Source organism: Hippoglossus hippoglossus, chromosome 9 (assembly GCF_009819705.1).
Source record: "Hippoglossus hippoglossus isolate fHipHip1 chromosome 9, fHipHip1.pri, whole genome shotgun sequence".
Lineage (NCBI taxonomy): Eukaryota > Metazoa > Chordata > Actinopteri > Pleuronectiformes > Pleuronectidae > Hippoglossus > Hippoglossus hippoglossus.
Window position 1 is genome coordinate 18,808,217 of NC_047159.1, and position 16,319 is coordinate 18,824,535.

Here is a 16,319-nt window from a genome sequence, read left to right on the forward strand (position 1 = left end):
TGCTCTTTATTTCTTAGAATATCATCCTTTACAGAAGTTACTCTTCCAAAGGAGAGATAGAAAAATAACTTCACTGAATCTCCACATCCCATCACAGTCCCATCATCCTTAATTAATAACAATTAATGAAAATAAAGAAATAAAGAAATGAAATGAATAAATGAAATATAAGTGTATCGAGTTTGGATCAGAGAGTATCCTGAAGTAAGTAGTAGGGCATCATGTTTTGCTTTTATCTGTTCTAACAGTGTGTGTTTGACCCCAGCAGCCCTTTAATGCATGACTCTGCAGAGTTACTCCCATCTCCATCCATCTAGCAGCTCCTATTGTCTTCCCGACACTTGGTTTCCTTTTTCCTGTGCTGGCAGTACACATAGCTCTGCTGACTCCCATTGTCGTCCCAGCTCACCCACGTTTCTCTGTGAGGCTCCCAAGAGCACCTCTGCCTCTGTCTCTTAACCCAGCAGCAGCAGCAGCAGCAGCAGCATCAACATCTGCTGCTCCTCTGAGAACCTGTGTGGATCCCAGGGTGCATCCTGAATTTGTCAATGAGTTTTTCATGCGCCTCTACTATAGTGCACAGGAAAGGTCACTGAATGAAAGGGGGTTCAGACAGACTCATGAAAAAAACGTATGTTGAAGGAGACAATCGTGAGACTAAACACAGACGAGAGCATCACCCAGCTCTGCTTCCCTCCTGCACAGGGCCAGTGTTTAGCTCGGAGACCAGCCAGTGCTTAGTGATGAGAGGAGGTTTACCTTCGTGCAAATATTTATGCTGTCAGGCCGTGAGTGAGTGTGTGTGTGTGTGTGTGTGTGTGTGTGTGTGTGGGCTAAGCCTGGTCCTGGAGCCTGCATGAGACCCCCTACCCCTCTGAGGAGGCCCCTCTCTCCTGGGTGTGTCCAGGTGGCTTTCAGAGCTCCCCGCAGCCTCGCTCCACCGGCTCACATCACCTCAACCACTCAGCTCCCCCTGTCACTCACGGCCAGAGGTTTGTGGAACGTGTTTACTAAACACAGGCAGCTGGGACTCCGCTGCATCTGGGCTTGTTTGGGGAAGGGGATGTGAGTTTACAGTCGGCTCGCCGCTGTTTGTGTGCGGCAGAGGAGGAATGGCAGGGATGGGACAGAGAAGAAGCTGCTGTTGGTTGTGAGTCAACCGCCGTGTCCGGAGGCGGAGAGGTCAGCGGGTTTGAGGTGACACCAGAGGAGCTGGAAGTCTCGATCCACCTGCTGTGTGGCCCGATCTGTGAGAGCATCAGTTTATGGTGTGTCAACAAAGCCGGTGGCCGAGGGACTTCAGACAACAGAAGGCTCTCATCGGCATTAACAACTTGACATTCAATGACAGAGACTTAACTTGTCATTGTGGCTCAGGCACTTGAAAGGAAATAAATATTCATTTTAGCAAACTGGGGGAAAGGATTCTGTCACAAAAAAACATCACTGTGAACATCCTCCCATACCTGCCTGTCTTCACACAGTGATTACCCAAATCAAAGGGGATTAACAGCTCCTGAGTAATTTCTGGACTGTAGCGCTCGCTCTGTGGAGGAGCTGATAAAGTGTTCGTTCACCCTTGGTGTTCTTAATGACTATATGAGCTCAGTACGCTGAGGGGTTACTGAGGGAGCTGCTTCTTTACTTTTTGTCTCGCCCACTTCTTTATCCTCCCTCAGAGGACTTGTCATGGTCTGACAGGCAGTCTGAGCCCTGTGGCCGCCCTCATTCCTCACCCATCTTAACCATATCCACATTTTCTCTAAGCATGGGAATGAAGACGGACAATTCCACTCGGCTGGGTCCTGAGTTGCTTAAAACTGGCTTTGGATTTGACTGCTTAGGCAACTTCACTTTATGTTTGTTCAGGTAACTTGTTCATGCAGGATATGAGCTCCCAGTTGTACAGATACATGATTCGAGATGGCTGATTTCCAGCATTGGGATTATTCGTACACAGCGAGACCATACACCAGTGAGGAGCTGCAACGATTAATTGATTAGAAACCAAAAATAATCTGCAACTATTTCATTGATAGATTAATTTGAGTCGCTGTTAAAGCGAAACAAATTTCAAATATGATTTTACATGATGGTAACATAGGTTTGATTTTTGACTGAGTGGCAGGACAAAACTAGAATGGCACTCAGTAGAGCTAATATACCTTCTCTCTAAGTCTCCTAAACATGCCTGATTTGTTTTGATTAAGATTCAATGAATTGTTCTCTGAGAAATCAATACAAATCTCGGAAACAAATGCCTACAATGCTCTCACAATGTTGAAGAAAGAGATTACAATAATTTTTTTTAAACAAAATTTAAAAGGATCTTCCACCAAGTTTCCTGCAAGTCTTAGTTTTTGAGTAATTATGCTGACAAACAAACAAACAAACAAATGGACAGCGGTGAAAACATTGACTGAGGGAATAAGACCTTGTAAGACAACACCTTGCACTCTTTTCTTTGTTTATTTTCTGATGTTTTATACACCAAACTGTTAATTAAATTGATTTGTTTGTTTGTTTATCAGCAGGATTACACAAAAACAACGATTCGTACCACATCCAAGGATGTGGTCCGAATCAGGGAAGAACCTAATCAATTTTGGCACAGATCTGGGTCAGGGGTCAGGGATCCAGGAATTCTTTTATCACTTTCTTTAAAGTTTAAAGATGTTTTTCGACATTTTACAGGTTTCCCAGAGCACATTTAGGGAACTGATATCTGTGAGTGTGGGAAATTAGTTGGGCCTTGAAGGAGGTATGCGCTTGACTGAGTGACATTCTAATTGTAAAAGGTTTCACTCAGGTTTAAGACTGTTGGCTGGATGAAACAAGACATTTGAAAACGTCACCTTTGGTTTTGGGAAATTGTGATGGATATTTTAGGATTTTCTTTTCTCAAATTTCATTAAATAAAGGATGAATCGAGAAATGAACCGTCAGTTTCAGTCCTGCACCAGTGTCTCACTCACACTCTGCGAGTGACACGTTTTGCAGAATCTCATTCATGATGAGCAGAGCAGGTGTTTACTGCCTCAGACACTTAAAGATGCACGTACCCGTTACACACAGTGACGCACTTAAAGCTCACAGGTGTCCAGGCCTGAAAGCTCAAAACAGACAAAGACAAATGAGAGTTTTTGTCCTGCTCCTGTGCGGCTGCTGTGAAGAGTCACTTAGCCCTGACCTTCAAGGCCTCACCGAGGTGCTTTCATGGTCTTCAGTGTCCTCCGCTGAAGGAAAACACAGCACAGCGTTGAACACGCAGCTCCGTATCCCACCAGCACTAATCTTCTCTATTGTCTTACTTCATAATTCTTCAAATGCAAACCGAACATAACTCTTGTCAGATAGATTATTCATTTTCTGTCACACTTCATTTCACGCTGCTCTCTCATAGGCTCCTCTGGTTCTTTCTGCTCTCCCTAAAAGCTGCAGATTAGGACTCCAGGAATGTCGTATCCCCCTCTCGTCATTAATTTCACAGGGACTCTACTCTCTGTCTTTTTTCCCGCTTTGTCTTTTGTTGTTGCAGCACATTTATCTTACGCCTCTTCTTTCCCCCGCGGGACCAACACTGCTTCATAATTGTCTTTCTTTTCTCTTCCCTTTTCCCATGGGAAGCTCCCTTATCTGACCTTTATGATAAAATGACCTCTCCTCTCCTCTCCTCTCCTCTCCTCTCCTCTCCTCTCCTCTCCTCTCCTCCTACCCCTCCTCTCCTCTCCTCTCCTCTCCTCTCCTCTGGTCGTGTGCCACATCTCTTTTGTCCTTTGTTCCCCCCAAGTATTTTTCCAACAGACAGAGATCTACAGAAATTCCTCTAGATTCATATCCATCCTGCATTTCAAACATTTCTCTGACTGTAGGTCCCTCCTCCCACAGAACATGAATGGATGGGTGGAAGGAAAGGGAGTTACTGAGATTTTCATTTTTTTTTTTTTTTACCCTCGTCAGCCCTCTTGTGAGTTCACACGGCTCAACTCCCAGCTCCTTCCTCCCCACACAGTCTGCTGCTGAAAGTGCACCAACTCAGTAGTGTGATCATGAATGACTGCACAGAAAGCAGGGCACGATGAGGGCATGCTCAGTAACCAGAATACACCACATAACCCTTTTGACAAGTTCACAAGCTCTCTGTCAGCATTTGCAATCATTTACTCTTCAGCAAAGTTTTTTTGTTGCTCTCCAGCGTTTTTACTGTCTTGGCGTCCGTGGCGTTGAGGAACAGATGGGCCAAAGCTGTGATTTTTCCGTCCCTTTAAAATCGTGGATTTCTGTCTTAACTGTTGGCTGTGGATATGTGTGACTCTGAGAGATGGTTGAAGATTTATTTAGCTTGGGTCCGGCAATTCAGTGTGTGCCATGTGTGCTTAGAGACCTGATACTCACCGAGGGCCCGCGTTGGTGCCTTTGCCAGTGAAACAGCACGGTGCCGCTGGGTTTCACACTTCATAACACAGGGGCGCCTGCAGTAAGAAGAAGGTGTTGACTAGGAAACATTTGACAGTTAAAGACTGGGCGCACCATGCACCTGCGTTGCTTTATTATCATTTCAATACTCAATAGTCCATTGTGTAGCAGTTCTCAGGAACAATATGAGTGGGATTGTTGCTTCAGGGCTCTGTAATAAGACGGATATTTAATATTCAGTCTTTTACATCCCAGAGGTGATAATGGTGTGACCTGTGCCCGCAGGTAATACCAGGAATACATCATCATCTCCGTCCCCTTTGCAGTGAAAGAAAGTATTGTTTTAGCTGCCTTGTAATTATTTTGACTCAGCTTTAGCAAGTTATGTAGGTAATGCAGGTATTGGTTGCAAAGCCATCTGGGAAACGGTGAAGTCTGTAATGCCAGCTGCTTTTGTTCTTTTATTCACTGCAGCAGTAGCGGCAGCGGCGGTGGTTGGCATTTCCTCTTTGGTAATTGCATAAGTACAATGCAAAGAGAGAGGGGGAGACCATAAAACTCAATTCACTTCCCTCCTCGTACCCCCTGGTGACTGTCTTAGCTGTTCCCAGGTGAAACGTCCTCTCAGCCTGGGAACCTCCGATGTTAGTCTGCTGGGTGGTGGGGAGGCGTTGGTACCCAGTGTCCAGCTCCACCTGACCACAGCTCCTTCGGTGTTTGAAACCTTACACCAATCAGAGCAGGTCTTTCTGGACAAGGGACAGAAACCAGATCATATAAATCTGTGTTTGTTGCCTTATGGCTGATGAATAAATATACATATATATATATATTTAGATAGCATGTGTGGCAGATGAATTGCCCGCTCACTTTTCTAGACAAATATTTGAGTAATTCAAACTGTGTCTGCAGAGTTCCTTTGACTTGTTAGTGGGATATATTGTCTCAGGCTGTTTTCACACCTGAAAGAACCAATGACTGAACCAAGGTTCATGTTATTGTTACATCATGTTCACTCAGTTTTGGTTTCACATTGCAATTTCGTGAACTCTTAGCATGACACACCTACGTCCTGTCATCATCATGTTCGTGTGCTGCGTCTCCCTTCACTTGACATTGATCCTCTCACTCTCTCAGTTTCAGAGAGTGTTTTTCAAGTTGGCCCATTTAACCAAATTACAATGCAATAGTTCATATCCTCTTCTCCAGATGTTCTACAGCAACTAATTCTTATTTTTCTTGTCATTATTTTTCTCCTTTTATTCTTTAATGGGTAACAAGCTTTCGTCAACTTCAAGTGAAACGTCTGAACCATCCTAAAAAGTGTTTTCACTGCAAACAAACTAGTAATGATTCAGTTTGATTCCGACCAAGACCCCCTCTTTTGAACGGACCAAACCTTGGTCCTTTTGTCCCGATCACGGTCCGAGACACATTTCATACATGCTGTACGCCAGCGTGATCAAATCACGTGATGTGTCTTGTGTTTTTTGTTGAATATGTTGATGTATTTTGTTAAAGTGAAAAATGTAGGCAATGTTGTGCTGAAATAAATTGGCACGCTAAACATTTTACATTGTGAAATACAAAGCAAAATTGATAGAATTTAAAAAATGGCCAAAATAACCCAGGACTCAGGGCGAAGGTGCAGAACAAAGAAGGGAGTTCTGAAGCCACTGATAGAATCAAGTGGTCTTTATTTCTTTATCTGTATCTTATCTGGGACAGAGACCTTTGTCAAAAAGTACCAGTAAGTGCAGTCATACACAGACATTTCTCAGAGCTTCAGGTTTGTGTGTGTGCGGCCACTGCAACATGTGCAGATTGTTAATGTGAGGTGGTTCTGGGCTGCTCCGCATCCTCCGCCTTTGGCACTTTCCTTTATTGTAAACTGCTCACACACACACACACACACACACACACACACACACACACACACACACACACACACACGGTCTCACATATTGACAAACAGCCCTCCCTCTCTTGCACACACATTGGCATTGGAACACACAAAGTGCAGTTTTGTGCTACAAGCCACAACAAGCCTCCTTTGTAGTTTCGACTTAGAGCCCCCTTTCCATACATCTTATTGATTGTGTAAACACAGCCTATAGTAATGGTTCTCCTTGTTTCTCCTCCAACATATCCATACAAATTAATACTAATAAGGGTATATTTTGTTTTCCATGTATTAAAGCCGTTCAGAGGGATGAGATGAAACCTGCCTCTGGTGCTAAACTTTGGTCATCTCCTCCCTTACTCATTTGTGGTGCTTTTAGCCTCATGGTTTCACAAATGTGGAAAAAGGAGGAGAATATATCAAATTCTTCTTCTAGAGTTTGTGGCCATAGGTGAGCACACATGACTCTGCCTGCTCTAAGTGTTTATATCCTCACTATCAGATCTCTGACCTTTACATAAGCAGGTCAGGCTCTTAACAGCCTCAGTGAATCCTCATAATGTCTCGCAGGTCCTCTGTGGAAAGCGAGTGGACTCATGACCCAACATTAACCGGTGATAAAAAGCTTTAATCCCCCTACGAGACCTCGTCTTCCTCTGTGCTCCCTCCAGCGAGACTTTACCTCCCCTGAGAGCCAAGTGCAAACGGATGTGTATTGACCGAGGAGATGCTGCAATGTAAATACTGCCCACAATGCACTCCTGCAAATCTCGCGGCTGATAAAAAACTGTGTAAACACCATAAAGAAGTTTCAAAACAAAAGGGTGGGGAAACAGGAGAGAAGAATCAGATCCCACAAGGAGACAACAGAGCATTGACTGTGACTGCATGGATAATTTACTTTTATGAGAGTGCTGTAGTGTGAGTGCACTTGTCTGAAGGTGTTTATAAAATATACACGGCTCTTCCTTGAATTATTTACTTTGAAAATTGGCTTTTATTCCCTCTGTGTCTAAGAATAACAAATTGACGCTGCTGCTGTTGTTTTATTCTCAACTCCGGATTACTGACTTCCTCTCCCTTTATTTCTCCCGTCAGGAACTGGTGTCCTCATACGGTCACCAAGACAGTGACGTGCCAGGTGCAGAACGGGACAATTCTCCAGCGAGTCTACCAGACATGCCGCTGGCCACAGGGATGTACAGGAGGGAGGTGAGGAGGCCAACGGAATGTACCACTAATGCATACATACCACTGAGATGTGAACACTCAAACGAGGGGAAACAACTTTAAAACACCTAAAACATTATGTGCGAGTATGACCTTTGGGGTTTTATATTTTGCACCTGTAAAAAACTTTAACCAAAGAGGACATTAATAACCAAACCAATGTTCTAGAAAAAAAATAATTTGTTCTGTGACTTGAAGTGTGTTCTCTTAGCTTCACTGTATCGCCGTTTTCAGACATGAACTCTGGAAATAATAGAGAATAACACTTCTGACGTGTTCACACTATCAGGAAATCTCCAGAGCATTGAGGCAGAACATTACTTATAAATTCAGCTCTAGAAATTTAGTTTACAACATCGTCAGCCTTTATTCCCAAAATCTTTGTTGTAATACACGAGCTGTAATACAAGACGAATATGTCAATTTGTAAAAGTCTTTACAAGTTGACATATTTGTCTTGTATTACATCTCTTTTTTCTACTAAGCTATTTGTATTCTTTTACAGTCCCACTTGCTCACGTTGAATCCTCCGCTCTCTATGAATCCTCCCAATAATCTTCTGCTGCATTCTCACATGGACTCACTCAGACAATATCCAACGTTTTCACTTGGGGGCTGGCAGGAAAAACTAAGGAGGATCCCTCGGCGTCGGACAGTCGCGTTCTCACCTACAGCACCTCTGCGGATAATATCAGGAGGTTATCCGGAATTCAGTGCATGTCTGAAAGCAGCTGAAGTGACTCCAGTTCATGCCACAGTCATATTGTTAAGACCGAATATAAGGGCGAGTGAGTCCGAAAAATCATTCGCATCATCATCCGACAGCTAACCTGAGAGTTTGTGTCTATTTTTGCAGCTACAGGACCGTTGTCAGACCTTCCTACAAAGTTGTGTACCGCACAGTGACCTCTCTGGAGTGGAAATGCTGTCCAGGATTCAGCGGCGCTGCCTGTGAAGAAGGTAAGTCAGGAGAGAAGCAGGGTTTTCATGGATTTACAGACACGTTGGACTCTCACAGGGGGCTAACATTGTAATCTATGACCAAGAAATTGTTCAGAGGAAGAAGTTACCTCAAAATTGTTCAGTCTTCTGTCCTCCCTCCACTTCCTGTCTTTCCATTACCTCATTTTATCACTCTTTACATCTTTCAGTTTATTCATTTACCACCATCTGCATCGCTCTCTTTTGCGTTGCCGTCTTATAGCCTGCCGCTGTGCCTTCCAATACACGTGTACAAGTAATACTTACAAACAGGAGTGATTCCCATTAGGTTTACATAAGGCTGCCTCTGTCTTTAAAATGAAGTTAAGAAACAAGATCCCTCAGCGTCTTCGGGGTGAGTCAGCTTCCCTTCACTTTATTAATCAGTTTTAATGTGTTCCTTCTAAGAGTCAGTGCGAGGGTTGATTCTTTTGTGTGGTTGGTTTGGAGTTTTATGGTCCAGCTGCAACCCGGCTCTCATCCCTTGCTTGTACCGACTGTTGTTTTCATTTTTCAACTACAGTAGCTGCCCACCACACACGCACACACACACACACACACACACACACACACACACACACACACACACACACACAGTGTGTAATGACTTCCCCTGGCACTGGCCCCCGGGTCTCAGCAGTCTGGGGAGAAGGGTGGAGCGTCTGTTTATGCCGGGACCCAGGACTTGACTGGGTGTAACATAAATCACCGGGCTTTGCGACACAAAGGACAATAAATGTTTACAGTAGTTACGAGTGGTCAACTTTCTGTGGTGCTGAAAGCAGAGGCCGTTCTTCTCTTTAATGCTCTCCCTCCTCGGTGAGCAGAGAACAACTCTCAGCCGTCTGTCGTGTGCTTCACTGTGGCCTCAACTGGAGAAATGGCTCCAATTCTCCGGCTTGTTTTCACATGACACACATCAGGACTGCATGAATATGGTGGTTGTCTTAGTCCTTCCTCTCGCTCAAAGTCAAGAAACTCATTCACAGTCAAGCACAAACCAGACTTTGCTTAACAAAGACAGAGGAACACACAGTCAAACATGGGAGGAAATTATCCAATTAAGTTGTTGCTGGAGGAGATTCCCCTCCGGTTGTCATGGCATTGGGGGGCTGACAGGCCGACAGGGATGCTTGGATTAGCCACTTATCTGAGCGTCGTTACGGGTGGCTCAGATCACAGACGGCGCTGAGTGGAAGTGACAGGTCCCATTCACGGGGGCCTTTACTCTCCGGCACCATGGATGCTATCCAGGGCCACCGGCGCTTTGTTCTGCGGCTGCCGTGTGAGCGGAACCTCTTGCCAGCTCAGAACCTGATATCCCGCTGCTGTCGGCCTCATTCGGCGCTTTAAGGAGAAGTAAAATCTTGCCACACGGGCAAAGTTGGAAACACGATTGTGCATAAATCTGCTGCTGTAGTGTTGCAAAGTGAAGTTAAAGCTGCGTTCACGGTTCAGTGGGTGCAAGTTTTAAATCCAGGGTCTTAATACCTGTGTGTGGCTCCATCTGCAAATCTCTACACATTTCTTTGCAGATTCTCAGACGGCTCTAAGCACTTGTTTGACCTTGAGTATGGCTTTATTACAAAGGCATGGTAAATGAAGCATCTCTGTTATATAAAAGCGTCTCTCATCCTCCTGCACTGTTTGAAATCTACTGTCTAGATCTGACATTAATAAAGTATTGCTTTTAATCTCATAAATCTCATAAAAGCCAGAGCCAGATACATATGCCCTTTAAGACTTCCGGTGTTGGTCATATACCTTTGCTCTCACCATTTCCTTTTTCCTCTGCTCAGACTGTGGAAAATGTGTATGATCCGTTCATTTACTTATGCGGCTCCACTTTAACTTCCACGGTTCTCTCACCAGGCCACCTCCAAAGCCCCTGGCCATGTCTGACTCCCAAGGCCGCTGTGCTTTACAGCAGATCTCAATAACATCCATTTCCAGCAGGACTCTGGGGCTGAGGCTGCGTTAAGGTGCAAGGGAGGGAAAGGAAGTGCGTTATAAACCCAGAGCATGTTTATTGGTGCGCTTACATTTTAAATGGAGAAGAGAGAGTTGTTTTCTCTTTTGTCCCTCTGTCCTCACCCCTCCGCCTGCCAGCCGACAGGTCAACATCTGTAAATCAACAGGTCCAGTCTAAACCTAAGATAACGTGTCTCTGTTTAAATTTTGGAATCATGCGTTTCCAGACACAAAGCAGCAGATATAAATGAGAGAACTTTATGGGAAGAGATCAGGCCGTTCTGTCATCCAGTCGCACTCCTGTGAGGATTTTTTTGGCCTCTCTTGTTCAAACTTAAGGCTTCAAAAGCAAAACATGACATCACACCCAGGCTGATAAACAAACGTTCTCCATCAGAGTCCAAGCGGAGTAAGATAACACTGCATCAGACAGGCACCTTTCACATTCGCTCTCTTTTTGGCTGGAATTCCAGGCCAATGGTGTAATTACTGAGTCCTAATTGTTTTCTATGAGGTTTGGGAGATATTGTCTTACTTCTGGACCTGGAACACAATGGGCTTTATCTCTGATTGAGCCTGAGAAAAAAAAAAGGGCTAAGTATTTGCAGATGTAGGCACTTTCATTGGCTGCCAGAAACAGGGATTTAATGTATGCTTGGTTGGCTTTGGCATTTCCAAGTAAGTAAATGCTTGTTTTCAGATGGGATATCCCAACTTACGTTACATTAAACACAGATATCAAAATTATATATCATTTGGAGGTAATTCTTTGACATGAGAATATCGAATGTAACATTTAAATATAAGATTATTACATTAGAGCTGTCTCATACAGGCTGCATCAGCATCCACATATAGTACCGCAGTGAAATGTGATTGCACACTCAGCAGTCTTGGAAATCTATAACATTCATTTGCATTTTGGACCCTCGCCCTCTATCTTCTAATTTTGACGGCGTCTTAAACGTATGAAGATGACACTAGTTGACAGTTGACATCACGGCCCTGATTTTATTTACGGAGGAAGGCACTTAAAAGAAAATACGGCTGGGGCTTATCACAGGAGGGGGGCCGCCGTGCAGCAAAACATGTGGGGGGGGGACGTAGACTTGAATTAGCACGGCTGTCAAAACTCTGCCGCGGGGGGTCCCATCAAGCCATATCTCGCAGCCAAGCGGAGGCTGCGGTTTTTGGGCTGCAATTACGGTATGGCTGGGAGGCAGAGGCGCGCTGTCTGTAATAAGCCGCAGAAATGTAATCTGTGTTTTCACAGCTCAGCGCAGCTTATCACAGGCCTACACGCTAAACCCCACGCTTTAAACATCAGTCGGCTGCAGCTTGCCATTAGCGAAGGAAGAGTGGGAGTGCACGGACGTCGGTGCATGTGTCTGTCTGACTGCCAGAATGAACGTGTGGGTGGGAGAGAGAGGTGTTGAGAATTTGTATAGTGAAGGATGCAGCTGTTCACTGTGATTAGCTGCTTTAATGGCGGCACAGCTTTAGCTGTGAGTGGAGGGACCCCAGCCTGAGGTCAGAGAGGATGGGGCTGAACTGGAGCAGGTGACCTCCACTCCCACTCCTCTTAGACGGAGCCACACACATCACAGTCACCTTTACATTCAGCCCACCTCTTTTCTTTCAGCAGCATTTCTGGTTTCCCCTGTGTTTGCATTGGCAGATGTAAAAAATGCGAGTCTCTCTTGCTCCAGCTCATTCACAAAAAATGGATTTGATGTAGCGGCATCCACACACCCGCTGCTTTTATGCATTCACGAGACGAGAGCTGCAAAGACACAGAAAATGCATGCATACATGCAGGATGGCGGGCTGCAGGGTGGCGAGCTGCAGCCAGCGTGCAGAAAAGGCCACAGCAGCTGATATTCATGCACAAATGCTGAGCCCAAATTGGAAGCAGATGAAGTTAAGGCGAACTGGGCAGAGGGCCCCAGATGAGATTAGACATGGGAGCGCCCAGGCCTTTGCAGCCCACGCTGTTCCTCTCAGGGGAACTGTCATAATAGTCATTAATTAACAAACAACACCACTGAAAATACCGACTGTAGCCAACCTAAAATTATCTAAACCAAACAATGGAGGAGAGCTTTCTTCTTCTTCTTCTTCTCCTCCTGTCTGCCTCTCCTTCGTACTGTCTTGCTCTTATGTAAGCATGTGCTGGTATGTGCATCAGGATTATGAAAAATCCCCAAATTATACTTCGTAGAGGGGTCAGGTATTTAAATTGGAATATATACTAATAATTATGATAATATTATTATGACATTATTTTGAAATGTTCCATTCAAACCACATACAGGGCACACTGAGCAGCAGAAGCCTTTCAGACTGTGGAATAAAAATGATGGGGTCACAAGGATTATAATTATAACTCCCTGCGTCTTTATAGTTCATGTTTCTCCAGCACAGCCAAGTTCAGTCATACGTACCTATTTATACGATTGTAAATTTTATTTATCATAAGTTCCTTTTTATTTCTGTGCTATTGAGCCTATACATAAGGAGCCACATTTGGTTTAATGCTTTACGCTCCATTTCTCGACCTGTACCTTCTGGTGTTTCGTCTGTTAAATCTGAAATAAATGGACGTGGACGTCAAGAAACACAGATGCATATTCTTTCGCTGAACCTTTTTCTTTCTCTTTTTTTCAAGTTTCATACATGCTTAACCTTGAATCTGAGTTAAATTTTATGTTTCTGGCTCCTGGACTGGAAATGCCTCTTCTGCTTACTGATTTATTTATCATTTCCCCAAACTTCCCCCGGGGAGAGCATTGAAAACAATTTTTCCTGCAGTCTGAGAGAAATGAAGTGTGCCAGCTGCGCAGTGCAACAACAACTTTAAAGCCTGAAAATAGACACACACACACCCGAGCCCTGGCAGCTGGAGTGTTCTTCTGTCCCCAATAAAGCTGAGGCCTTTCCCTTCACCCAGTGCTGGACTAAGTGGACTGCTGCGCTGACTGCGTGACCCACAAACAGACAGGCTCTTCACAGCCCAACAGGTCACGCAATCATGAGCAGAGGGAAGAAAGACAAGATAAGGCCAAGTGAACTGGTAACAGCGCTTTTATCATGTAGAGAGATAAAGACGAGCCGTTAAAATCCTGACCTTTTTTAAATCCTCCTCACGAGCAGAGGTGTGGGCGCTATCTCCTCTCTCTCATCTCTGATCCACTCAGCGACTGAAGCTGCTTTAACCTGTCTGCTCCCTGCCCTTCAGCGTATCACCATCTCTCAGCTCGCAGGTATAGAGTGGCAGGAGGGAGGCACTGTGCGGTACAACACAGCGCCACTGTCTCAAGGTAGAAGGTAATGAAGCATATTTGGTGTTGTGACGTCAGTGCAGAGACAATGGCAGCATTGATGGAGCTGGTGCGCTCTGGATCCTGTAGGTTCCATACTGCTGTGATGAGTTCAATGGACCCAGTTGCTGCCTGAGGGCCTCATCTAATGCAAGTCTCCATCTCAATAATCTATCAGAAATCCACTCACCTGCACACTTTTATTCTTATTCTTACTTAATCTTTATTTAGCTTCATACAACTGTACAGTGTGTTTTTCTTTAGCAACTCAGCCTCATCCTAATACATAGAGATGCAACTACAGATTATTTTCATTAGTTTTAACTTGAGAACTATTGTATTGATGAACTGATTGATTTTTTAATTTTATTGATGGTTTAAAAGACAATGTACGCAAGCACATCTTTATATGGCACATTTCATTCCAGGTGGACGCGCAATGTGCTGCACAGATTGTGAGCTACCACAGAAGCAGCAGCCACAAAACCATGTGGAACAAATAGTAAGACAAAAAATAGTGTTAAAAATACAAAACTATTAAAATTAGTTGTAATGAAAGATAAAATACAATCAAAAAATAGATCGGGAATTAATAATAATATACATTTTAATAATAAAAGAAATTAACGATAAAAAAATGAAAATCATTTAGACCGGTCAACCAGACAAGCACAGCTAAAAATGTATGTTTTTAGTTTAGTTTTCAAAGACAGTAGTGTTGGAGCACATGTAACATCATCATGGACGTAAAACACATTAAAGCATAAAGGCTTGTCTCCACTTTCAGCCTCTAAGCTACAACAAGCAACACAACAAAGAATACTGTAACACCAGCTGAGACACAACATCTTACAATGGCAGTGGGACACGGCCTACATTGTCCAAGCTGTCTTCCTAAACCAGGCCACAAGTGAAAAATGTGTTCGGAAGACTATTTGATGAATCGTTATGTCAATGCAATGGTGATGGATTAACGTGTCTTGTTTTCTGCAACCAAATATCCAAAACCCAAAGATGTTCCATTTAGTTTCATTTGAAACAAAGAGAAACTGCAAATTATCAAACAGGAGAAGTTGAACCCGTCACATGTTAATAATGAAGTGATTATCAGTTGTTGCTGACTGATTTTCCCTCATTTGGATAAGAAGAAGTTAAACTCTTCAGAAATCCATCCATCCATTATCTCTATCGCTTATCCTGCGGGGGGCTGGCGCCTTCTTCTCCAAAAAAAAAACTCCAGTCATGAGAGTCCCCTGTAAAACCCCTCATGTCTCCTTCTTGACGCCAACTCATTCCCAGTTCTATCCACATTCAGAACCACAAACGCATCAACACACAATGAAAACTGTTGCTTTTAGGTCAGAAGTTCTTCTGTCACACTGTATCAGTCCATGGTTTCTGCACCCTCCCAGTAGTCCTGATGATCGAGCTGCTCATTTGTCTCTGTTATGAGTTCATAAACATATACAACACCACATAAAAGGCGCTCCAGTGTTGTGGCTCCGTGGGTGGGGATTTCATGGAGCTTGGAGCATCGACCCTCCTCCACTCCCATGTACACCAAACCACAAACAGACCACCACATCACAGAGATCTTACTGTGGTGTGTTGTGGTGACATCATTTACGGCCTCACATATCACAGACCTCCCAAACATCCTTCAGTCTCAGTTTCCCCGCCATTAAAGGCTGCACTTTTGGATAAGGTGCAGGATTTAAAAGTCGTTGCCCCTGTCTGACTCTTGAGCTCCACTTTGAGCTGGTCTTTGCATATATTTCCATTTGCTCATGTAGTTGATACCGTGCTCGGCGGGCATGAGGGGAGTGGTGCTGATGGTTGTGATTAGTTCTGGACTGAAGACGAGAGTGGAGAGGAGGTTTGGATGAACGGGACCGGCACTCGGTCTAATTAGAGACATGCCTGGTCGGCTTTAAGAGCTCAAACCTGACAGAGGAGCAGGCATTTCCCTCAAGGAGCTGATCACCTTGACCAAAGAGAAATGACCTCACTTGACTGGCTGGAAGAGGAAAACAGAGGAGGATAATGGAGCTGGCCTCTGGAGATGAAATGATATGTAAAGCCGAAGCCATACACAGCTGGCACCTTAAGCTGAAGAGATCTTAGTGTCACAGACGAGCAGAGATTACAAGACTCCATAGTTATCAAACTTCAAGTCAAAGTCGTACATTCAAATCCAAACGGCAGGTAACCAGAATTGAGTTTGAGTGGTTCATACTTCTTCCTTCAGTTAGGCCCAGGACCTAGAGCCTAGACTGCATTGAGCCCCAGCTAAAATGGGGTGAAAACCTCATGATTGACGCTGAGACTCTCTCACAATTGGTCGAGCGTGTGTATGGAAGAGACCTCACAACCGAGGCTCCATCACCCGATCACTGCTGCACAGACTCTGGCTCCAAATGTGCACGATGGCAGCGTTTGTATCCAGGATATTTTAGCTTCATTAGTGGGAGGAAGTGGAGATGCATCGTCCATTTTTA

General features: G+C 44.3%; 1 protein-coding gene across 3 annotated transcripts in view; it reads left to right on the forward strand.

Moving 5' to 3' along the window:
• Positions 1 to 16,319, forward strand: part of emid1 (EMI domain containing 1) — a 51,660-nt gene that overhangs the window by 863 nt on the left and 34,478 nt on the right. For all 3 annotated transcript variants that reach the window (XM_034595050.1, XM_034595049.1, XM_034595051.1), the window contains exons 2-3: positions 7,418 to 7,531; positions 8,406 to 8,509. In XM_034595050.1, the coding sequence (XP_034450941.1) occupies positions 7,418 to 7,531; positions 8,406 to 8,509 (218 nt within the window). The remainder of the gene's footprint in view (positions 1 to 7,417; positions 7,532 to 8,405; positions 8,510 to 16,319) is intronic.